The 25,807-nt window shown below is 43.0% G+C and overlaps 1 protein-coding gene and 1 gene segment (V, D, J or C); one reads left to right on the top strand and one right to left on the bottom strand.

Moving 5' to 3' along the window:
• Positions 1-4,097: 4,097 nt before the first annotated feature.
• Positions 4,098-5,028, bottom strand: LOC136664501 (immunoglobulin lambda constant 3-like). The segment is given in 2 exon segments: positions 4,098-4,414; positions 4,941-5,028. Coding segments are annotated over 2 exon segments (405 nt in total).
• Positions 5,029-12,580: 7,552 nt separating this feature from the next.
• farsa (phenylalanyl-tRNA synthetase subunit alpha) lies at positions 12,581-25,807 on the top strand. Its single transcript, XM_066642315.1, has 13 exons — positions 12,581-12,756; positions 15,057-15,194; positions 15,547-15,645; positions 15,793-15,911; positions 17,978-18,070; positions 19,577-19,705; positions 19,868-19,983; positions 20,069-20,153; positions 20,236-20,335; positions 20,452-20,620; positions 20,782-20,859; positions 24,272-24,386; positions 25,211-25,807. The coding sequence occupies exons 1-13, from the start codon at positions 12,604-12,606 to the stop codon at positions 25,314-25,316; spliced, it is 1,500 nt and encodes a 499-aa protein (XP_066498412.1). The 5' UTR covers positions 12,581-12,603; the 3' UTR covers positions 25,317-25,807.

Below are 25,807 nucleotides of genomic sequence, written 5' to 3'. Positions count from 1 at the left end.
TCTCTCGGCCATCTTGTCAGGCACGTTGTTTTTCCACCAGCTCATTTATGAAAACAGATGTATTATTGACAGAGCTGTTGACAGTGTTGCTGAAACAGAATTCTCAGATCACTTCTGCTCATCTTGTCGTCTACCTTCCAAAATCTTGACACAAAACCAATCTATGGGCAATCAAAACAAGAATTACAAAGAACATTTGACCAACGTCTTTGAAACAGAGTGATGGGGATCCAACAAAAGAGGACGGAGCCCTCAGTAGCTGAGCGCTAATCTCATCAAACAGTATTTTTAAGTAAGCAAACCCTTGAACGCCAACTCGACGAGGGTGGGACTAGAACCCACACGTGCAGAGCACAATGGACTATCAGTCCATCACCTTAATCAGTGGGAGGGGGGCTTAAGAGTGGGTTTACGGGCCCAACCGGAGAACAAGGTTTTCAATAGGCTCCAATAGGCAACCATTAAGGGGGATCTACCCTGTTTAACCTTAAATTTCTGCATGACTTTGAGCTTACATCTTAGGCATGAAATGAGCCACCACAGTCCCCGGAAGTAAGGCCGGGAGGGTGGTACGCTGTCTGGGGGTGCGTTGGTTGGTCAGAGCCCTAACCTCCAGAGCTCAGTCAGATCCCTTGGGTGGTTAAGGTGGATCTACCCGATTCCACCTTAAGTGGTTTGAGGTTAGGGGAAAACATCACCATTGGGCCCCCAGATCCCCAAAGATGATATATTGTTCAATGCATAGTTTAACCTATAGAGGGAGTCATGGGGGGGTCAGCTGGACACTCGGACTGACCGCTGCCATTTTGGTTAGGGGTTAGGGGAAAAATGACCTTTGAGAAATATCCCAGTGTTGCCATAGACCAGAACATAGCCCTTCAGAATCCAATAACATTGGATTCATGTGTGTGTGTGTGTGTGTGTGTGTGTGTGTGTGTGTGTGTGTTTTTATGGGAATAGGACGGGGATTGGGAACAACACGCCAGTACACCATGAGTAAACAACTCTTAATGTTATCGACACCATTGTTGTGGTTTCCAAATGCCATTGTTTTGATTCTAGATACATTTCTTGGGGTGAGGTTGTGGTGGTGAAAATCCAACCAGGGACCAAACAGTCCAGTAGTGTAGGTCCCATGCATTGCACAAGCACAATGTATGTGTTGCTCTGGTATGAGTGGATCAGACACGGCAGTGCTCCTACATGGTAAGAGCAACTAATATAATGGACAGCGAGTGTAAGTACAGTGTTCGTAATGGAGTTCTTGGTTAATATCATAGATGGACTGTCTCATGTCAATGATTCTGAGTGTATATTGTGTGTGTTCATATTGGTTTTTGATTTTCTTTATCCTAGCTAAGCTCATCAGTTATTCAAGGTATTATTTATTTATATTGTGTTTTATTCTCAGTTTTTGGCTAACGTCATTGCTTCTACAGTATGTACACATCTGTGCCTATCCCCAGTCTTTTTCAGTGGTTAATAAAAGAACTAATTAGTTAACATAATGTTAAAGGTTAATAAATTAATCTTTAAACGAATGCATCGGCCTGGATTAGTTGTTTTTCTGCATTAATTATAGATTACACAGTTCTCTCTCAAAATGAAATTGGTCCCCACAAAGAATGAGAACAGGTGATTTGTGTAATATTCGGTCCCCAAATATACTCCAAACCTGAAATGTCCCCACAAGTCACGACGAGATTAGGTCAGAATCAATTCTGGTGAGATATTTGTAATTTGAAGTGATATTAAGATTCATAAGTGCATTTTGACAAAGCATGATTTTTTTCATGTCAAGTATGTGTGTGTGTGTGTGTGTGTGTGCATTGCGAATAATTTTTATATTCACTTCACAGGAGCAGTTAATGAAAGGATAAAACACGCAACAATGAAAACTGCCAATCCACTTTCCTCCAGCAGGCGGCGCAAATGCTTCATTAAACCGTGTTTTGCGAGCCCCGCAGAAGCTGTTGTGAGAGGAGCTCACTGTGGATCAGTGTTGTCCCAGACTTTCCTGTTTCCACTCCTGTTGGTAACGACGTGTTATTGTCCTGTCCTCGTAAATGTCCAGACATTTAAACACCATTATCTCTCTTCGTTTAGCCTTTCTGCTCTCTCTGTTATGTCTTTAATTCTCTGGCTCAACGTCTCTTACCAGTAAACAACCTTCTACAAAATGTAAGGACAGCATTTCTGTCTCTGCCTTTTTAGGGGTTAGTTGTGATAATCAAACCGACACACTGTTGTAATGTAGTTTGGTTCTGCGCAGTGTGAACCCCACGCTGTTGTTCTCTAAGTCAGACCTGATTTCTCTTTTTTAACCCCAGATTTACTGAACGACGTCATGAGATCCAGTGGTAACAGAGACTTAAAGAGTGATCACTGACGCCCAAACTGTTAACTGAGTACTCGAGTACCCATACACATCCCGTGTGTGTCTGTGTGTGTGTTTTAGGGACTGGGTGAGAGTGAGAAAGAGTAGATTATTCTACAAATTTTTGTCGTGGTGTCAATCACTGTGAAACATGCTCATTAACAGAGCTGTCATATGTGTGACAGTAATACACTGCAGAGTCTCCCACCTCCACTGTATCAATAATCAAAGTGTAATCAGACTGAGATGAGTGTGTTGATGTGACTTTAGGAGACGAGAAGCCAGATCCATATAAAATACAAAACATTCTGTGGAACTCCTCCTGGAACCTGTTTATACCAACGTACTCCACTGTTAGTAACAGACCCCAGGTTACAGTGCAGAGTGATCTTCTCTCCTTTAGTGGCTGTGAGAACAGGGGACTTCTGGGTCACCACAGTCACACCACTGACACCTGCAATAAAAGCAGCATCCATGTTACATTAGTTGATGCTCACATTAGATGGAGGTAAATGCTGAGGAGCTCCAGTGTTGTGAAATCTTACATGAGAGAGCAGTGAAGAGAGTGCAGAGTGCTGGCAGCATCTTGTCAGTGTGTGATGACTCTCTGTGCTGAGAGAAGAAATGAGCAGATAGAGGAGAGAGAGCAGGGGTGTGCTATAAGAGTCAGGAGGAGAGAGGGAGGGGTCACTCATATACAAACACCATAAAGACCACTCTCATGTACTTCATAATTTTACTTAATTTTATTTTCAACTATTAAGTTAATTTCTTTTACCAATAATAATAATAAAAAAAAACAATAACACACCATTGCATTTGTTACCAGCATGGGTTTCTACGCTTGAAAGTAGAAATGGAAACTTGTCTTGATTTGCATAGAGTTAAAATAACAGCACAGAATTGAGCAGGTGTGGCCTGTGTCTTAATGTGTGGTGTGTCTCAATTCTGCGGACAGACGGCGGTCTTTACTAATAGTGCATAGGTCACAGTCTACGGTTCACAACGCGGTCACTGAGCACATCCCCTTTTCGACATTTTGTTTATTCCATGTCACATAAAAAGGACTTACACGTTTTTTTAGCGTTGTTTGAGCAGCAGTAAAACTCAAATATAAAGATATGAACTTAAGTCTTTTAGCTCTTTTTGAGTGTAGTTTATGCCTCAGGATCTGAATCTCTCACTGGAGCCTGACATTTGAATTCACTCTCTGTACTGCACTTGTCTGGACAGTGACCACTGACTCTGATCTGCTTTAGATCATTATTTTTCATTTCCAGTGACATTATCAGTGACCACAGGTTTCACAACATCTCAGTGTAGCTGAATGTCCATATCTCTCTTCACTCTACAGTCAGTTTATAATCTTATCATTTTATAATCCTGTAGAAACATGTTTCACTCCTTTAGTCATTCTCACTCTTATTTTTACATGTGTTTCATTAAGCTGCTGAGGTCTCTGATTAATATCTAAAACATTATACTGGACTCTCCATCACCATGAAAAATGAACAACAGTTTCTTTAGTAATGCATTTTATTAAACTTCAGCAAACAAACATGTTATAAAACAGAAAAGATAAATGACTACGTCAGCAGGAGATGATACAGTGTTTGTTAATGACGTCAGCGTTCTGTCACTACACGTTAAACTACTGTTTCTATGAAGCTCTGTTACTGTGAAGAATAAAAGAATGAAGATGTATCAGATGTGATCAGGTTCAGACGATACATTCAGACTTCTTCCACTTTTTACTGGCGGTTTTTGAGGCAGAAGACACTTGACACGTTACGTCTTTATCTTTCTCCCACTCTGACCTCTCAATGGTCAAAAAGCTGCTCAGTCTGAATTTCTTATTGGTTTGCTGCTCTGCAGAGCCAGTGGTCACTCCACTGCTGACCGCTTTACTGTCCACCAGCCAGCTCACATCGGCAAACCCAGTGGGCATATCACTGACCACACACACTAGAGTGGCTTTGTTAGACTTCAGCTCTTCACTGGACGGAGGGAAGAGGGTCAGAACAGGAGCAGAAGCGTCTGATCAGAGAAACAGATAAAGACATGATTTAATACACTACAAACAATGAGAATTAAAGACTGTTTGATTGACTGTTGGCTGTTATTGAAAGTATAATGATGTCCTGATAGTAAACACCTATACATTTAATAAAACTCCATATGGTGTTACAGTGAGGAGGATTACAGGGAAACACCATGAAAAAGCATTTATGTTTCATATCTCCTGACTGCCAGGGCGGTGCCAAAAGTGGATGTATCCCTGCCGTGCCACGGCCAACCGAGGGCGTATGCCTACGAAGTCACTCACGTGACACAGCGTGAGAATCCCACGCAGTATATAACTGCTCGGATCACGCTGTACTGCCTCTTCTCTTTTCGCCTTGGAAGCCGACTGAGCGCAGCTGGCCTTGAGCTTCGGAATTTTTTCCCGCCCTCTAGAGCTGTTTATTGTTTCTTCTTTTCACGTCTCTTCGAGGGATACGTCAGCCGACCGCCATACATAGCCTGGTACACCAGAGCTTAGGTACGAGCCTATATGCAGTACGAATCACCGCGAACCTAACGGGTGAGTACTTTTCTCCAGCCTTTAGACGCACAAGCCGCGGTACACCGAGGGCTACAGCGCTAGGCATCGACGCGTTTTTCCTTTCTGCTCCTCAGTGTTCGGTACACCGAATCCACTGAGGCCACGCAATATACGCCGGTAAGGAACGGCTTTCGTGACGCAGAGGTTTTTTCTTTGGCAATGCTATCTCAGATTAGCTGTATTCACTGCTGAACACGCTATGCATCCTGCTCATAGCCCTTCAGAACCCTCCTGCTACCGCAGAGGACCCCACCGCTCCAGAAGAATTGCTGAATCTGGCTCTTTTATCAGCTGGCTATATGACCCATGATACTGGACGGCTTGTGGCCACAAGTCTACATGCTCGTTGTCAAGTGTGGCTGGCCCATTCCTCGTTACCCGAGCCGTGCTGTGCCACACTACGATCAGTACCCCTGGCTCCTGGTTATCTCTTTGGCCCTGCAGCCAAGGAAGCCCTGGAGCGCCGCTCCTCCCTCACAGAAGCAAGGAAACTTCATCACAGAGCTTTTGTCGCCCACCACACAGAAAGCGGAGTCATGACCAAGGACGGCGGGTTAGCACACCAGCTCCCCAGGTCCGCCCAGGCGATTCCACGGTTCCTGTGCCGGCCCCTAGATGGCAGATCCCGGCCGGTGACTGGACCCCTCCCTGCTTTCCATCAAGCTTATTGGGACAGGATGGTCTCAGATCCATGGGTCCTCAGGACCATGTCGAGGGGTTACAGGCTGCAGTTTCGCCGCCGGCCACCCCTAAGTTCTCGCCCACTGTTTACCAGAGTTCAAGACCCACACCGGGCAGCAAGGCTCTCCCAGGAAGTTCGAGTTCTCCTGGACAAGCGAGCCATAGAGTTAGTGGACCCTCAAGTTCAGACAGAGGGTTTTTACTCTGTTTACTTTGTGGTTCCCAAAAAGTATGGTGGGCTCAGACCCATTTTAGACCTTCGGCGGCTAAGTGCCTATTTAAAGGTTCTACCGTTCCGGATGTTGCACACAGCAGTCACCCTTCGTATGATCGACAAGGCAGAATGGTTCACACTTATCGACCTTGCAGACGCCTACTTTCATGTTCCCATTGCTCCAGAGCACAGGTGCTTCCTCCGGTTTGCCTTCAATCAGGTGTACCAATTTCGTGTCTTACCATTCGGCCTCTCCCTGGCTCCCAGGGTTTTCACAAGGTGCGTATGTGCCGCCCTGTCCCCACTTATGGCAGAGGGACTGAAAGTTCTGCCTTACCTCGACGATTGGCTTGTGTGCGCCCCGACAGAACAGCGTGCGCACTCCAGTTGCTGCAGCACATACAGGCACTGGGGTTCACTGTAAATTGGGGCAAGTGCGTGCTCACTCCGACCCAAACCATCACCTTTCTGGGAATGGTACTGGACTCACGCCTTATGAGAGCATCCCTCCCTTGGGCTCGTGCTCGAGCCATACTCTGCGCCATCCGCCGCTTGAAACTCGGACGCAAGGTCCGGTTTTTGGATCTCTTGCGGCTACAGGGACTGCTTACCGCAGCCTCACAGGTGGTGGCACTGGGGAGGATCCACATCCAACCCTTCCAGATGTGGATCACCAGCTTAAGGCTGGACGCAGTGCATCACAGGCATTTTCTTGTCCACATTTCAGGAGAATGTGTTTCTGCCCTGAACATATGGACCTCGGTCACCTTCCTCCAGTCAGATGTCAGGCTGGGGTGCATCCCCTTCCGCAGGGAAGTGATTACCACAGACGCGTCCCCCACTGGCTGGGGGGCAGTATGTCATCAAAGGGCAGTTCAGGGACTCTGGTCCAACCGGCAGGCCCAGAGCCACATCAACATGCTGGAGCTGCGGGCAATATGGCTTGCTCTGAGACATTTTCTTCCCATTCTTCAGGGGAGGCATGTCTTGGTACGCTCAGACAACATGTCAGCGGTGTATTATGTGAATCACTTTGGCGGAACGAGATCCCGCAAGCTCCTGAGCGTTGCCCAGGGTCTGTGGACATGGGCTTACCCAAGATTCCTGTCTCTCAGAGCGGCACACGTGGCTGGCTCCTCCAACAACGTGGCGGACACCCTCTCCCGCTACACCATACACCCAGGACGATGGAGACTGCATCCCGAGGTGATTCAGTCAGTGTGGAAGTTGTTCGGGAAAGCTCAGGTGGATCTCTTCGCCTCACGGGACACCACGCATTGCCCCCTGTGGTTTTCGGAAGAGCCGCAAGACAGCCCACTGGGCGAGGATGCCCTAGCCCATGACTGGCCAAGGGCACTACTCTATGCTTTTCCTCCCTTTCCACTACTTCCAGCTCTCTTGGACAGAGTACGCTGGGAAAACCATCGGGTTCTCTTGGTGGCACCTCGATGGCCATACCAGCCATGGTTTCCTCTTCTGCTTTCCCTGGTTCAAGGTACACCACGGGAGCTACCGAGTCGTACAGATCTGCTCTCACAAATGAGAGGACAGGTGTGGCACCCCCAGCCGGAACGGCTTCAACTGTGGCTGTGGCCCTTAGGCCCCCCACTGGGCTAGAGTCGTGTTTTCCCCAGGTGCAAGACACTATTGATAATTCTAGGGCCCCCTCTACTCGTGCCCTTTACAAGGGCAGATGGACGTTTTTTGAGGTCTGGTGCGCTGGCCAAGGTTTGGACCCGCATTCATGCACAGACAGTTCTGTCCTTCTTGCAGTCACAACTGAATGAAGGGAAGTCTCCCTCTACACTTAAGGTGTATGTGGCCGCCTTGTCGCACCACTTGGTGCTGTCTGATGGTGTTTCTTTGGGTTCTCAGGATTTGATTACGTCCTTCTTGAAGGGGGCGAGACGACTGGTCCCGCCTCGTACACTTCGGTCTCCACCTTGGGACCTTTCACTGGTGCTAGACAGCCTTTGTCAGGCACCTTTTGAGCCATTGGAACAGGTGAGCCTCAAGTGGATCTCCCTGAAGACCACTTTTTTAATAGCCGTCTGCACAGTTAAGCGGAGGTGTGAGCTCCATGCTATGTCCATCAGCCCCTTATGCCATTCTGTCCGGGGTGTTGCAACTTCCTGGGCTGCACTCCGAGGTGTTTCCTTGCAGGAGATATGCACGGCGGCTACGTGGTCCACACCATGCACCTTCTCCCGATTTTATAGTGTGAACATCGCAGCTGCAGAGGGGCTGTCTACAGCAGTTCTATCCCGGGCCGCAGACTGTCAATAATCCTCCTCGTGACATTGTTGGCACACGTCATCCACTTTCGGCACCGCCCTGGCGGTCAGGAGATATGAAACATAACACTGGTTACGTATGTAACCGTGGTTATGTGAATAGTGGATGACCGCCAGGGTTCCTGGTCACTCGGAGAGGCGAGAAGATCCAGGTCCCTGAGGCAGTACAGCGTGATCCGAGCAGTTATATACTGCGTGGGATTCTCACGCTGTGTCACGTGAGTGACTTCGTTGGCATACGCTCTCGGTTGGCCGTGGCACGGCAGGGATACATCCACTTTTGGCACCGCCCTGGCAGTCATCCACTATTCACATAACCATGGTTACATACGTAACCAGTGTTTTGTTTTCTGACTTTAAGCATGTTTTGCTTAATTTTACAACAGTTTTTCTCAGAAGTTTTTCTCAGTATTTTTCATTCTCTAAGTAAAAATAAGCAGGAATATTTTATAAGACACACACTCAATTATGGCCCAGTCTTCAGTATGAAAGGCACAACATTAAATTATTTTAAATTTATTTTGTAGACAATAAGAAACTGCCCAAATTCTACTCAGACCTCATTTATGTCCTTTTCCTTGTAATATGTGTTAAATCCAGCAGATAATTAGTGACTTTAAAATCTGAGATGTGTGTTCTCTGTAGAGAACTGGAACTTATTTTCAGTTAGAAAATCAACAGAACGTAGCACCCAAACATTTGCAGCAGACGTTATAGAGAACAATGTAACTCCAGCAACAGCTGATTTGAAGCATAGTTTTGAAATACGAAAACTGTTTACATATTTATCAGCAACCAAAACACAACAGAGCAAAACAGGTTTAGATTCTGAAATTATAGACTGTTTATCATCCTTTATTTCATGTCTGTCTCCAAGTTTAAATCTCTATCAATCATTTTTATCAAACAATAAACAACAAGACAAATAAAATCCTTATTCTGTGTTATAAAGTGCTCTCAGAAAAACGGTCACATGTTCAGTACGTTATTTAGGGACCGTAATTGTACCATATTCTCTATTCACTGTAGATTTTTAAGCTGTGTTCATTTCATCAGCACAATTTCTTTTCAAAGTTGTTTTTTTTTTACACAATTCTGTAATAAAAGTTTACAAATATTTTATATATTTACAGTTGTTGTTTGTGGTTAATATGTAATATGGTATATTTATGTGTTGTTGATTTAAGGCTCCCTCTTATGCTGGGTTACATCACTGCTGTGATTTGTGTGTTCCCTCTGGTCTCCCCCTCAGTGAGGAGCTGAGTGTTATCTGTGAAGTCAGTGTCCACACAGTGACTGAGAGTGTTGTGTAACGTTACATCAGTACAGAACCAGTGCACTGGAAGACCTGCTGTCTGAGTTACTGTCTTACACAGGAAGTCTTCAGTACTCATTAAGTCAGAAACCACGGATTCACTCCTGTCAAGGTACTTTTCCTTCACTCAGAGGAAGTTAGAAGACCGTGTAACCAGAGTTAAAGAAATGACCCTCTGTGTTGTGTAAAAGCTGGAGGCCAAATGTAATTCATTTCCCATTGCAGCATCCTTTAAGTACTTATTATTTTCAGTACCAGGACATTAAAGAAATCACACAGAACATTATACAGTAGTGATACATTGACCGAGCATGTGGACTGTGTGAAGTAAATCTGAAATCTATTAAAATCTGAAGCCTGTGTTCAGAATGTGTCACTTCATGCAGTTATTTTGATCTAAACTTGAGCGTATCAGTTTTAGATTAAAACACTGGTGTCTGGGTGAGCTGGAGATGAAGATATGGATGAGTGTTGTGGTCTAGTCCCAGCACAAGACAAGTGGATTTGAAAATCTGTAATATCATTCAATTAAAAGTGCAGTAATGAGAGCAAACAGCACTCAAAGGTAACACTGGTAATCAGGGATATACTGTAGTCTGGTGACCCTTTGCTTGTTCAAGAGAACTTTTAAGAAATGGAATGTGTTTTCTCAGGTTATTTTCATGGTGGGAGATCATTCATTCATTTATTCATTCATTGTCCGAAACCAAGGGCTCCAGGGGCCGTGTGACTCCGCGTGGGTTTCCTCCGGGTGCTCCGGTTTCCTCCCACAGTCCAAAAACACACGTTGGTAGGTGGAGGGTTACAGACAATGAATGAATGAATGTCCGAAACCACTTATCCAGTTCAGGGTCACAGTGGGTCCGGAGCCTATCCTGAATCACGGGGCACAAGGCGGGAACACACGCTGGAGGGGGCGCCAGTCCTTCACAGGGTCACACACACTTCACCTACCAACAAGTGTTTTTGGACTGTGGGAGGAAACTGGAGCACCCAGAGGAAACCCATGCAGACGGGTGTTACGCTGATGTAAGGCGTTGTATTTTTAGGAGTCCTGCCCTATGACTCTTACTGGTGTAGACTGCTGTTCTTCCCCAAGAAAGGAATCAAGCCCTACTCTTCTGTGTAGAAAGAAGTGGAATTTTCCACACTGGACTTTATTCTTTATTCTTGAATTATTGCAAAAATAAATACATGAAGTAAGAATTGTTTAATTTATTAGAACTGAGACCCCCTGGGCAAATACAAATTTAATGTAGGATATATTGGACTGAGCAGGCTTTTCTGATCACACCACTCTACTCATGTGTTTACCTACCTTCACTGGAAATAGGAATCCCATCTTGAATATATCAAGTTATACATTTTCTGGACTAGAAAAGGTCGCCATATCTCAGGTTTGGGATGTGGTAGAGTGAAAATAACCACACCACTGTTTTCGCCAGGACCTCCCTGTTATGGGCATGGATGTTTCTCTTGTATCTCTGTCCTGTCCTGTCCATATCTTCTAGGATCCAGTCCTGGGTTCCTGACTGACTGCATGCTGAATGCCGGAACCCGTGTCCATGCTTCAATCATCTGCTATAAAAGAGGGGGTTACGTCACACACGGGGGGAATGGTTCCTCACTCGATCGTTTACCTTTTGTGCTGTTGAACTCGCTTCGTGTTTGAACTGTTAATTGTTGAATGTTTTTTGTGAGTGTTGCCTGTGTGTAATTGTACACATTTGTAACTAGTACCAGTTGTAGGGAGTGGATGCCATTGTTGTATGTCACTCAAGTCCATACGTGTGCTAAGGCAGCCGAGCGAATACTGGTGGCAACGTAGTGTACGACCTATAGGTTAACACATTTATTATCTGATTCATGAAATTACAGTTACAGATTCATATGAAGCACATCATAATTCATGCAGATTATTTGGTAATGAGCCAACATAGAGACGGATATTAAATGGTGCAGCTGCTTCCATTTCGTGCTGAAGATATGTTCGAATAGGTTTAAAACCCCACCTTAAATGATGAAGTTCTGATCCTCTTTCCACCTACTCTTTGCTACTTCTTCCTTAAATGGTTTACATTCAAACGAATTTTACTTTGTGCTCTATATATGACCCTTAAACCAGGACCTCAGTTTTGTAGCAAATGACTTTCCACAAAACAGCAAGTTACCTGTTAAACATACAATTAATTATTAGTATCTTATTTGTACATAAAGTAAACAGAAAACATAAGACTGCAGAGTTTATTTAATAATTTAGTTTACTTCTGTTTAACGTTCGGTTAGTTACCGCTCATGGTTTAAAGCACAGTGTACAGTATATTTTTTAAGATGAACATGGATTAGAGGTAACGTGATTTTAAAGGGACTGCCATGTGCACAAATTTCTAGTGTTACATAGTTTTTTCAATTGTTAAAGGTACTGTTCATTCATTCATTATCTGTAACCCTTATCCAGTTCAGGGTCGCGGGGGTCCAGAGCCTACCTGGAATCATTGGGCGCAAAGCGGGAATACACCCTGGAGGGGGCGCCAGTCCTTCACAGGGCAACACACACACACACTTTTTGAGTCGCCAATCCACCTGAAACTTGTGTTTTTGGATTGTGGGAGGAAACCAGAGCACCTGGAGGAAACCCACGCGGACAACACACCAACTCCTCACAGACAGTCACGCGGAGCGGGAATCGAACCCACCACCTCCAGGCCCCTGGAGCTGTGTGACACTACCTGAGGCGCCACCGTGCCGCCCTAAAGGTACTGTTGTTGATGTTAATATCATTTTATCTTCTGATTATTTTTATTTAATTAATTGTGTAGCTCAGTACAATGCCTACAGTACAATTACATGTTTTATTTACGAGCAAGTAAATCATATTTTTACCTTATTAAACTATTACGCCGAAATTTTCACGCTTTCACGCTTTCAACCCAAAGCGATGTGAAGTAAATCTTAGAGATATGCCACAGATGAAATCAGAGGGTGTTTGTGTGCGCTGTTCTTACAAGACATTTACGGTAAATGGATTCGCTACTCTTTTACTCCAGTATATACGGTGCTCGTTGATGACGTCACTGGGCTTTCTCGGGGCTGACGGCTGACTGTGTTCGAGCGGATATGAGCATGGCGGACAGCGGGCTGTTGGAGGCAGTTCTGCGGCTGGTGGAGAAGGTGGACGGAGGTGTGGACAGCCAGGACGTGGCCTCCAGCCTCGGGGTGGATCACCAGGCTGTGGTCGGGGCTGTGAAGAGCCTGCAGGCGCTTGGAGAGGTGAGTTTATCCCGGCGGCGCTGAGGACACATGCCAAAGCTAACCGCCACTCAGCCTCCCTGCGGATACATCCCAAATTAGACCTTGCTCCCTATATAGTGCACTACGTAGGTCTTTAAACCGTTGTTTCTACATCTATGTAGCATACGGATATGTTAGATAAATAGCCATATCTGTTTGACTGAATACATATTTTTTTACATATATTATTAATTTTGTGGGTGCAGGATCTGTTTATTTCTGACCCACACTGCGCACTACGAAGGGGGCGTGGAGCCATTAGGGACACAGCTCCTCGCTCCCCGACTGAACTGATGCAACATTAGCGCAAAACGTGATTCATCAGCGAAAGCCTCGTTTGGTGAAAATATACGGGCAGTGTATAAGACACACGCGAAGTATACATTTTGTTTTATGTCTGTTTTATGGTTTAAAGCTGCGGTTTTCTTTTCGTAGGTTGACATTCGTTGATCTGCTGCTCAATGACGGTCGGTTGAATTGTGAGCAGATTTAAATGTCATGTCCTGAGTGTTGTGATTAGTGAGCCAGTGCGTGTATGACTTGTATATTGACATTTTATTGGCTGCTATTCGAAGAAGTGAAAGTGCACGTTATGACTGACGAGCACAACAGTTTATATTCGAGAAAATATTAACGTTACTAATACAATGGGAAGTCACAGAAAAAAATCACATCCTTCTTTTTACACTCCTTGATCATTTCATTAACTCCATTGACCATATAGGAGCACTTTATAGTTCTACAATTAATTATTGTAGTCCATCTGTTGCTCTGCATTACTTTGTTTGTCCTCTTTCACTCTGTTCTTTAATGGCTAGGGCCCTCAAAAGATCACCACACCGTAAGTGTGATTTGGGTGGTGGATCATTCTCAGCACTGCAGTGACATTGAGGCACTTGTGTTTTATTCGTTTGTGTGAGTGGATCAGACAAAGCGGTGTTCCTTGAGTTTTAAAACACTGTTCCCCCACAGTTTTCACTCTATAAGGTGCAACTACCTTCTTAAGTCACTGCAGGCTGCGCACAGGACGCGGTTTGATGACTCTTCTCAGTCCAGCAGTGACACTGAGATCATTACAACTCTTACACCACTGCAATTTTAATATTATGACGTATCGGTTTGGGTGTGCAGAACCGTTTTCGTTTATTATCAAAAATATCTGCAGCTGTAGGGGGAGCCCAAGAGCATAAATAACAATACATCTTATCAATGCTCCTTTCACACGTTCACGGTAATAGAGAAATGTTCCAGAGTTTACCAGGAGGAGTTGTATGTGTGAATGCAACCCTCCTGCAACATTCCTCCCGGACTTTCTCCTCCTCGTGCCCTGGTAAAGTCTGTGGGTGAAGTCAGAGTCAGCCTAAAGCATGTGGTACATTTTCTGCTGCGAGAGCGCACCTTACGCAGAAAATGTGCCGGGACGTCTTCGGACCCAATACTCCTGAGTTTCTCTAAAGTCCTATTCTGATGGAATTAGTTTTCCATGGGGAGCTGGGGTAATGTAAAGTTTATGGTGGATTCGCACTGGATCAGAAATAGCCGTGAATATAACGGAGATGGGAGGGGCTACTCGATTCACGCACTGCCGTCACACAATGTAGATCATACACAGCAGAGCTACTGGAGCTTTTAGACTCTCACAACTGTTCTGAGATCAGCATTCCCATCAAAATCATACAGCCCTCAACTAGTCCTTCATAGCAGATAACGGGCGGGAATGAGGCAAAAAACTTTCCTAATCCTTCACACAGTTATTATAACTGATGTTATAAATCGTGTAATGGTAACGACACACGTTCATAACACGTATGGAGGCTACTGGTGTGGACAAAGCATAGCCACCTGCAGGTTGTTTTGTGGATTTGAGTGTGGTGTGTCGTTCAGTTGTTGAGCTTTTACTTTAAGCTGTATATTTCATCCCTAAACACTTCCTTCATTTCCTCCGTTCCTGGACTGGAATGGTTTGTTCGGACTATTCTGGTTAAAACTACTGAGATACTCGGGTAATAATTACTTTACCCCCTCGTCCACAGGTAAAACTAATCCCGTCTGAATAGGGCTTAAGAAATTCTCTGGAGGTCATGTGTGAAAGACTCTAGTGTTATTTTAAGGGCCAATATTAATGGTAATGGAGCACTAATGTGCCATCTTCTTAAGCCCCCCACAAACAACATACTGAGCTGTGTAAGTTAAACATTAGTGCTGCTCATCTACACAGGCCTTTATGTTTCGTGACATCAGAAACTTAATGTTGTATCCCCGTTATCTGATGAACACAGGTAATTGAGGCGACACAGCGGTCCTCTAAGCACTGGGAGCTGACCGAAGAGGGCAGTGAGATCGCGGAGCATGGAAGCCACGAGGCCCGGGTTTTTAACACCATTCCTGAAGAGGGTCTACCCCAGAGCCAACTCATGGTGAGAAAGAGGAAAGATCTGGTTGAGCCATCACGACAAGGTCTTTAAGATTTAAAACTGAACCAGTGAGCTGGGCTTTCTAGGTTTCTATGATGATAATGCTGAAAGATTACAGGCATGAAGATGGTGTGTTTGTTTGAATTCTAGCTGCTAGCTGCCTAAAAAAGAAAGGATGAAAGACTGGAAGAAGTTAAAAGTGAGGGAAAACTGTTGGAGGGAAGTGGATATAAAATAGTAATAAAATAATCAAACCGTTGAAGTTGAGAGATTAGTACGGCGCTCTGTAGTAAGTCAACATTCAACTCATTTAACGCTAGTATCCCACAGTGTACGTGTTGTTCTTGTGTTCTAGAAACTTCCCAGTGGTAAAGTGGGCTTCAGCAAAGCCATGTCCAACAAATGGATCCGACTTGATAAAGGCCATGAAGGAGGTCCCCGAGTTTTCAGAACAGTAGGTTTTTATTCAGTGTTCTCTGAAAGTACATTTCAATGAAATAAAGACTAAACAGTTTACAGTTAACTGACCGAATACTGATCTAATTCTCATTCACATTTGTCAGAGAAAAGGCAAAAACATTTGTCTGTGTCCGTGTCTCAGGTGGAGAGCATTGAGGACACAGTGAGGGAAAAAATGCAACAGGTGAAGAACGGTCAGTCTTCTCAGCTGGAGGAGAAAGAGAAGAATGAACTCAAGAAACGTAAACTGCTCACTGAAGTGTATGATATGCCTTTTTCTCTAGCTGTTATTGTAGCTTTAAAATCAATGTCTGATGGAGATGTGTCTCCATGGCAGTGTCTCCGACACGTCATTTTCCAGTTGCTGAAGTCGGATGCTGTGTTCCACAGTTTTTGCAAATATATACCATTGATAAAGCTGTAAAGAAGGGTAGTGCTCATGGTGTTAATTCATTTGATTCTGTGCATGGTCTTATACAGCCATTGACCAGCAGAGGGCGCTAGGTGCTGATTAAATGGTTCTTATCTTCCATCAGGGTGCGTGAATGCTTTTGTCAGGCTGAAAGTGCACTGCTGTCTGTCTGAATCAGTGTTTGTGAGGGTCGTACTCATAATTTTATATAGTCGTTATTTCACAACACTGATATTAAAGGTTTGCGTGTTACGTGGAAATTTGCTTAAAAAATGTCCCTTAAATGACATAAGGTTTTAGTCATTCTTCATGAGGAAACGTCACAAACATTAGACATTAGACTGAAATATTGTGAAAGCATATGAACAGGCCATTTAAAGGATGTGTGACGATCGAAAGATAAAGGGATGCCATGTTCATTTTATTAGTTTTAATTTAACTGATATTTCTGGATTGGATAATCACACTCCATTCATACATCGTGTTGTTCTAATGGTCAGATTCAGACAGGGCCTGTTACGGATCAGATTTGGAGACCTCCAGATTGGTTGGACATGACTTGTATGACAAGCGTGGATCACTCATGATACGGATATTACATTCACTAGTGTTTTATCAGTCTGTAACTGTTCACTGCATTAAGCCCCTTCTGCTTTTGGAGTTGTGTGTAAAGGGGATTCAAGCGATGGCCAAGTCGTTTGGATCAAGTGGTGTTAAGACGAACACAAATGAGTTGTAATATCTTGAGAGAAAAAAGATAAAAAAACAAACCCGTCTTATATAATCCAGATGGAGTTTTTGACCTTCCCAATCATTTGTCATAGGCTTGTATGGTGCCATAGCTTTAACGGCTAGTTCTGTAGCTGATGCATCCTTGTTTTTACTACAATTTCATCTATCTTAAAGCAAGCGGTGTTTGTAATAAATGTATGGTAAAGTAGAAGTTGTTCAGCCCACAATTCTGTGTGTGAGTGTGGCCCAAATGGCTTGGCTCCAGCCGAGGAGCTTTGACTGGTATTAGCGAATGGTTTTTTAATATCCCAAATGGATGCAGTGCGGTGCACATGAACCCAGAGGGGTTAGATGTGTATCCTAGCCCAGTGCCGTTTAGATCCAGTTTCTCCACATCATAACTGATCAGTGTCTTACATCAGTGTCCTGTCTTTGAGCTAAACCGCTCTCAAAGGAATGAGGATTGAGCTGTTTGTGTGTTGTCCGTTTTGCTGTATTAGGATTAGGAGACTTGGCTGTTTTGTATAATGTTTATTGGAAAAATTCAGTTTTTTTTCTTCATAGAGTGTGTTATGGACGCTCTGAGGATTGGCTTTAAAGCTTGTGAGCTCATACTTTCTGTAAGGAGAATGTGCAAAAGCCAGAGTCCACCCTTCATTTATTTCCAGCCAAATGGCCATAAAGTATTAGCATTCATTTTTATGGGAGATATTTCTGAGAAGATTATGTAGGAGATAATCCACTTGCGTAAGGAAGGGGAAAGAGAAATGCACAAGGGGGAGAAAATATAAGTTTCCAAAAAAGTACTAAAAATAGGACTAAAGATCTGTTGGGGCACAAAACCTGTCCCCGTTGGATAAACAGAACTTAAAGCTTTCGTCTTTGAACGATAGAACGTAAAACTTATAGAGTTTAAGGATCTCTCTCCGTTTGTGAAATGAAAACTCAGTGTCGTGGGTCTGAAAGGACGTTTAGCCGTGAAGGATCTTTAACTGATAAAGGTACACAAGTAAAAGTAAAATATCAAAAAAGGAGCTACAAGTTTATAACATATTTGAAATGTGATTTGACGTTTTCTGTTACTGTGTTTATCAGAAACACTTTGCTAATTGTTTGGCCAAAATTGAATGCTCACTGTAATCACTTCCAGGTTTTTAACGTGTGTCCTCTGGGTTGGTTTCAGGACTGTCAAGTCTTATTGGATCACTAAAGGCAGCAACTTCAGCACCACCATCACAAAACAGGAGACAGAACTCACTCCAGAGATGATTGCCAGGTGAGCAAAGGCCTCACATACGATCAGGGGCTTGTTACAGCTCTTTGCTGGTGGAGCCCTTTGTGATAATGTTCGTATGTGTTTAGTTATATAATTAGTTAATACTGTGTATATACTTAAACTGTAGTGCAAAAGGAGGACTTTTATTGTGGAGGGTGTTGTTGCAGGGGAAAAGGAGAGGATTAAATTTCCTCCCACAGTCCAAGAACACACGTTGGTAGGTGGATTGGCGACTCAAAAGTGTCCGTAGGTGTGTGTGTGTGTCTGTGTTGCCCTGTGAAGGACTGGCGCCCCCTCCAGGGTGTGTTCCCGCCTTGCGCCCAATGATTCCAGGTAGGCTCTGGACCCACCGTGACCCTGAACTGGATAAGGGTTACAGATAATGAATGAATGAATGAAAAGTCTTGAATGAACTGTAGTTTATTACTTGGCATTATCTGCAGTGTCGTCGATTGCTTAGATTATATTCTGATGAGTTCTTTGTGAATCCTAACAAATGAAAACAGTAATTCTGAATGGTTTGATGTGAAATGGTGTATTGTAGAGAAACAATTAAAATTCTGGGGTTGGGAACCAGTGGTTGGGGTGTACATCAGAAAAATAGCCAGTTTGTGTGTTTGCATTTATGAAAATATTATGTAAAATGGTATGTTTAGGCTCCCAGCAATCATATGTTTAAGGCATTGAGCAGTAGATGATCACTGTGGCTGGGAACGTTTGTGACACACTACTTCTCTAGAACATATCAAATGACAAATCATTTATATCTTTAAAAAATTACAGTGCAGACATTTCTATATTAAATTTGAATTACCATTTATTTACTTTTATATTGGAGCTGTTTGATAGAAAAACCTTTAGATTTTTATATATATTACTGGTCAAACAGGCAGGAAAGAAAGGTCCCGATTGCTTCAAGTTAATCTTCTCTAATACTTTTCACTCGTGAGAGGAATTTTCACATTGATTCATTGGTTTTTTTTCCAAACACCTGCTCATTGTCCATTTATATTTTGCGTAATCACAGCCCTGTTGTGTGTGTCCTGATCTGCCTGGGCCTTAAACACTTTCGCCCAGGATGACACTATACGAGGCTAGCACCTGAAATGCCTAGGTCAGCTTGTTCCAGAATGTGATGGCAGGGTTTGGCCAATAACTTGACAAATTAAAACCACTGTGCCAGTTCTAATATCGCATTTGGCAGGTCTTGATTACAGATGTCGTTCAAAACTAGTCTAGTACAAGCTTCAAGCACCGTCCCTAAAGCTGAGAGTGTGAGAGCTGTCGTTTAAAAATTCTCATCCAGTGGTTTTTAATTATTATTTATATATGAACAGTAAATATTCACACAAACTTTTATATATTTCATTTACGCCCACAAATGACAATAAAAGTAGTTTGTGTTGTTTTTTTATTTGTTTGTTTGTTGTGTTTAAAGTGGAAAATAACGGTGGGAGTTGTAAATTCAGCTTAAACTGAGGCATGTATATTTCTATTTTCATTTAGTGGAAGTTGGAGGGAGAAGAAGTTTAAGCCGTATAATTTTGAGGCCATGGGCGTGGCTCCAGACTCGGGCCACCTGCACCCCCTCATGAAGGTGCGGACACAATTCAGACAGATCTTCCTGGAGATGGGGTCAGTTCACCTCTCACAGTTTTTATTACATCTACATTGTTAATCTTCTAATGCAGCTGCTGAAACAAAAGCAGAAAAATGGACAGAAACGTTAGAATTCAATGCAGAATTTATGTATATGTTAATTCTTGTTTAAAAATGGCTACCTCTCTGCTCATAAAGGTTCACTGAAATGCCCACCAATAACTTCATTGAGAGCTCCTTCTGGAATTTTGACTCCCTATTTCAGCCCCAGCAGCATCCAGCTAGAGACCAGCATGACACTTTCTTCCTGTCGGGTAGGAAACGTCACACTTTGCCTTTTTAAATATGTTGTACCTCATGTAAAAATGCTAACGTTCCGTTTGATCTAAAATATTCCAGATCCAGCCCTGGCTCATGAGTTTCCCCAGGACTACCTTGAAAGGGTAAAGAAGGTTCACTCTGAAGGAGGTTATGGATCCCAGGGGTGAGATACTTGCTTCTACTCTGACGAGAGCATTGCTAATGACCACATACATTTATTAACTACTTTCCTTTGCTTGGGCCAGGTACAAGTACGACTGGAAGATCGAAGAAGCTCAGAAAAATATTCTCCGCACACACACAACAGCCGTGAGCGCACGTATGCTCTACAAACTAGCACAACAGGTAAACGCAGAGTTTCTAACCCTCTTCTCTACTGTGCAACTGTTCTCACAGCTCTTTTAAAAGTACACCCTTCTGTAATGTGCAGAGTAAGATATAGCCTTTGCCCTCTCTTTTAGGAGAAGTTCACACCAGTGAAGTACTTTTCTATAGACAGAGTGTTCCGAAACGAGACCCTGGACGCCACCCACTTGGCGGAGTTTCATCAGATTGAGGGTGTTGTGGCTGATTATGGCCTCACACTGGGGAACTTGATGGGGGTTCTGCACCAGTTCTTTACTAAACTGGGTGAGCGTTCCTCTTCTTCACTAGTCCTCCAGGGAAGTGATCAAAGAGTCGTGAGAAGAGTCAGTTGAATGTGATCAGCTGCAGTGTATAGATATTTGTTGGCATTTTTCTCAAGAACCCTGTATTCCCAAACCTCAGCAGTTCTCTCCTTTTATTTTTAGGAATTACCAAGTTGCGTTTCAAGCCAGCTTACAACCCTTACACTGAACCCAGCATGGAAGTGTTCAGTTATCACGAAGGTAAAACAGCTGTAATCCCTCGCAGGTTTTTTCAAGGGGGCTTTTTTATTATTTCCATGTATTAGACTGGGGCTGTAGGTGACACAATATATCATTTACAAGTGTTTCTTACGTACAGTACATGTGTTGTTCACGTCCACATCCAAGTGAAATTTACTGATGCTAAATCACAGCTTAGGAATGACTCTATTAAAGAAACTGGTGGGATATCACATGTAGTTCCAGCTGAAGAACATTAGAGAACGACTGTTTAATGCAAAGGGTGGGTTGTTAACAGTAACAGGGAGGGGTTTAAAAGTCCAAATACTCGTTAAATACATTAAAAAATATCTTTCCTCTACTTCGTTTTTCGGGGGTGGCCCTGGAACGCATCCCCTGCTAAAAGGCAAGGCAAGGCAAGTTTATTTATAGAGCACCTTTCATACAGAAGCAATTCAAAGTGCTTTACAGAAAAAGAAATTACATTAAAAGCCAGAGTAAAATCATAAATTCCAATAAGACAATTACATAAAAAGAGTAAAATGATTAAAATGATTAAAACAATTTAAAATGACAATAGATGAAAAGAAATAAAAGAAATAAAATGCCGTTACAGAAAAGTGCAGAATATTTTAAACTGAGCTGTAAGCCTGCTCAAACAAGAGAGTTTTAAGTCTTGATTTAAATGTGTCTAACGTTGGGGCACTTCTAATATTCTCAGACAGCTGGTTCCATTTAAAAGTGGCATAGTAGCTAAATGCTGCCTCTCCATGTTTAGTTTTGACCCGAGGCAGGACTAACTGACTAGTTCCTAAAGATCTGAGATCTCTGCTCGGCTCATATCTCTGTAGCAGATCTGATAAATACGCTGGTCCTACCCCATTGAGACATTTATAAACCAGTAATAACACCTTAAAGTCTATTCTATAACAGACTGGTATCCAGTGTAAGGATTTGAGGATGGGGGTGATATGATCTCTTCTTTTGCTCCGAGTGAGAACTCTGGCAGCTGCATTTTGAATCAGCTGAAGCTGTTTAATGGTCTTTTTTGGAAGTCCAGCTAAGAGACCATTACAGTAATCAATCCTGCTAGAAATAAAAGCATGGATAAGTTTCTCTAGGTCTGGTTTAGTCAGAAAATCTCTAATCTTACTGATGTTCTTAAGATGGTAAAATGCTGATCTAGTAACCGCTTTAATATGAGACTAAAACTGAGATCTGAGTCCATTGATACACCAAGGTTGCGAGCCAGTTCTTTAGATTTGAGGGCTCTCGAGTCCAGATACGTAGCCAATCTTTGTCTCTCAGTGCTATTCCCAAATAGTATAATCTCAGTTTTATCTTTATTCAGCTGCAGAAAATTGTGTCCCATCCAGTTTGTGATGTGTTCAAGGCACTTGCTTAATAAGTCAACTGGGCCAGAGTCGTTTGGGGACAGGGCCATGTAAATCTGAGTATCATCTGCATAGCTGTGATAGGACAGCCCATAGTTCTGTAGAATCTGGCCAACAGGAAGCATATATAAATTAAATAAAAGTGGACCAAGAATAGAGCCCTGGGGGACACCACAGGTTACTGGCATGTTCTCTGAAATATTATTTTCTATTTCTACAAAGTAGTTCCTGCCTTCCAGGTAAGAAATGAACCACTTCAGGACTGTTCCTGAGAGTCCAACCCAGTTTGCGAGTCTATCTATAAGAATCTTATGGTCAATGGTATCAAAGGCAGCACTAAGGTCAAGAAGTAATAGAAGAGATACCTTTCCAGCCTCTGTATTTAAGCGGATGTCATTAATTACCTTGATTAGAGCAGTCTCAGTGCTGTGATTAGACCGGAACCCGGACTGGAATTTGTCTAGGCTACTGTTTATGGACAAGAAACCAGTGATTTGCCTGAAAACTATTTTCTCAATGATTTTGCCCATGAACGGTAGATTAGAAATTGGCCTGTAGTTACTTATCAGAGAAGATTCTAAATTTTTCTTTTTTAGAAGAGGCTTTACAACTGCAGTTTTTAGTGAGCTCGGAAAAACCCCCGACATGAGTGAGGTGTTTACAATGTGGAGTATGTCTGGTGCTATAGTGTGAAACACACTCTTTAAAAAATTGGTTGGTAGTGTGTCAAGACTGCAAGTGGATGATTTGAGATGATTAACTGTGTCAGTTAAAATATTACTATCAACAGTACTGAACTCTGACATTTTAACTAAGGAGTTTTTATGAGGTGATGGAGAGGGTACAGACTCATTGTTGGATATAGATGTACTAATCGCTTGTCTGATATTCTGGATTTTAGTGTTAAAAAAGAATGCAAACTCATTACATCTCTCAGTTGATACTAATTCAGGGGCCATTGGTGTGGGTGAGTTAGTAAGTCTGTCGACCACGGTGAAGAGGATTTTGCTGTTGTTAGTGTTATTGTTGATGATACTAGAGAAATAGGATTGTCGTGTTTTGCATATTGTCGCGTTGTATTGACGTAGCCTATCTTTGTAGATTTCTTTGTGAATATGAAGACTTGTTTTACGCCATCTGCGTTCTGCCTTGCGACACTCCCTCTTTTGGATTTGAACAACAGAAGCATTTCTCCATGGTGCTTTCTGTTTGCAAGACAAGGCCTTCATTTTAACTGGCGCAATCTCATCCATTACACTGACAATTTTTGTATTAAAACTATTCAGCAAATCATCAACAGAGTTGGATCGTTCACATGGTGTAGTGCACAATTTACTCATGAAAAGTGTAGCTGTGCAGTCCTTTATAATCCTTTTCTTAATTCTCTGATGACTGGTGAGGCCCACATATCAAAGAACACACAGTAGTGATCTGACAGTGCGACGTCCTTCACAGTCACTGATATGTTGAGACTCTTTGAGATAACAATATCCAGCGTGTGACCATGACAATGAGTACTCCCTGTAACATGCTGTGAAAGACCAAAAGAGTCCAATATGGCAAGTAGTTCCTTGGCAAAACAGTCCTTGGGATTGTCGATATGTATGTTAAAGTCACCAGCAAGGGAAACAAGGGATCACTGTATGGTCTTTACAAACTTCTCTATTAAAGTGATCTGTTCATTTGGATGTAAGGACGGCTTTATAAATTGAATTATGCCACAGGTCTAAGGCTTGAAGGATTTCTGTATCAGAAAATCAACTGTCAACAATTGTAATAGTATATTGTCCAAAAAGAATTCAGCAAGCAAATGAATGCAATACATTATGCATGTCAGCATTACAGTAAGAACTTGCATTTTCTGGATGAATTACAAGGTTTTATATAAATTCCAGTGGAGTCTGGTAGCCAGAAACGTGCAGACAATTTGTGCACATTACAGGACCCATGATTCTGCTAGGAGTCTGTTATGACAAACTGATCTTTAGAACTAATCAAACCCCTCTCTCCCACTTGCTCTCCCTCGTTCACTCTCTCAGGACTGAAGAAGTGGGTGGAGGTTGGGAACTCTGGGGTGTTCCGACCTGAGATGCTGCTGCCTATGGGTTTGCCAGAGGGAGTGTCAGTTATTGCCTGGGGCCTGTCTTTAGAGCGGTGAGTAGATGGCCGGTGCATGTCTGGTGTTAATACAGTAACACAGTTAATTGCTTCAGCGGTTGCAGTATAAAGTTCTGCATTACTGTCTGTTAAGTTCAGCCTTAGATTAGTTGGACGACTTCATCAGTGTGTGTGTGTGTGTGTGAGTGAATTAAACATTAAACTAAATGCTTTGTGCCCACTTAACTGCTTCCGTCACCTGATGTTTGTTTCATCTTTTAATGAAAGCTGACTGTGTCAAACCTGAAAGGGGTGTGGAAAATATCTGGATCTTTCCAGCTTTGTGTGATTGCCCACAGTCCACACCCTCCTCCCGTTTGCCCTACTTTATTCCCAAATGCTTACAGCTGGATTATATTCACTTATAGCTGTCATAAACCATATGAAGATAATCCAGAAAGTTTGTCATTTTATTTATTTATTTGCCCTAAAGGAGCTTGGGGGTTACTGTAATTTATACTTTATGCTCCGGCAGGAAACATTGAAGTTGGGAGGAATATCTCCTCGATCTGCACTCACACCTTTAGTGCCCTTGAGCAAGGCACCTAACCCCAACTGCTCTTCATGTGCTGCCCACTGCTGTGTGTTTTTTCACTGCCAGTGATGGGTTAAATGGAGAATCCAGATTTAGTTGTTCTGTTGCGCAACAACGATAAAAGCACTGTTTGTGGAGTTTTTTTATTATTTATTTTTAATTCCACATATTGTTTGTAACCTCCACAAGGAAGTGGGTGTGTGTGTGTGGGTGTGTGGACAGGCAGGCACAGCAATATTTAAAAATGAAACTTACATTCAACACTTTCTCCCCCCCCCCCCCTCAGACCCACCATGATCAAGTACGGCATCAACAACATCCGGGAGCTAGTGGGGCACAAAGTGAACCTACAGATGGTATATGACAGTCCGGTGTGTCGCCTGGACTCGTAAATTGCATTCAGGGACCCTTTCAGGCTGCCACCCATAACAAAAACCTGTCTCCTCGTACTCCGACCTCATGGATTCATTGACGTGTTCTGGATTGGTCAGCATCGTGCTTTGTGTAAACCTCCTCAATAACACACTCTGTATAAGTCCTCTGTCCATGTCTCTGAGTGAGGCGCACGCGCGAATGATGGGAAGAAAGTAGTGTTGCAAGATAGAAACGTTTGATGTGGACGTCTTTTAAATGCAGAATGATATATTTCCACTGTTACAGCATGCTTTTGGTTGATTATAAAACAGTCATATTTTATCCTCGTGCAGGGGCACAGTTTCTATCAGCCTGCTCTCACACAACACTCTCCTTTTATTATCATTTAAAACAACTGTTATATTTAATGTTATATTGCTGTCTTGCAAAAAAATCGTCTTGTCATTCTCCCGGTTTGTTTCACAACTCAGAATACAACTGAACTTCAAAGGGAACCATTTAGAGCATA

This window comes from Hoplias malabaricus, chromosome 13 (assembly GCF_029633855.1).
Source record: "Hoplias malabaricus isolate fHopMal1 chromosome 13, fHopMal1.hap1, whole genome shotgun sequence".
Classification (NCBI taxonomy): domain Eukaryota; kingdom Metazoa; phylum Chordata; class Actinopteri; order Characiformes; family Erythrinidae; genus Hoplias; species Hoplias malabaricus.
The sequence above is the reverse complement of the archived record's forward strand: the minus strand, read 5'-3'. Positions and strand labels throughout refer to the sequence as shown.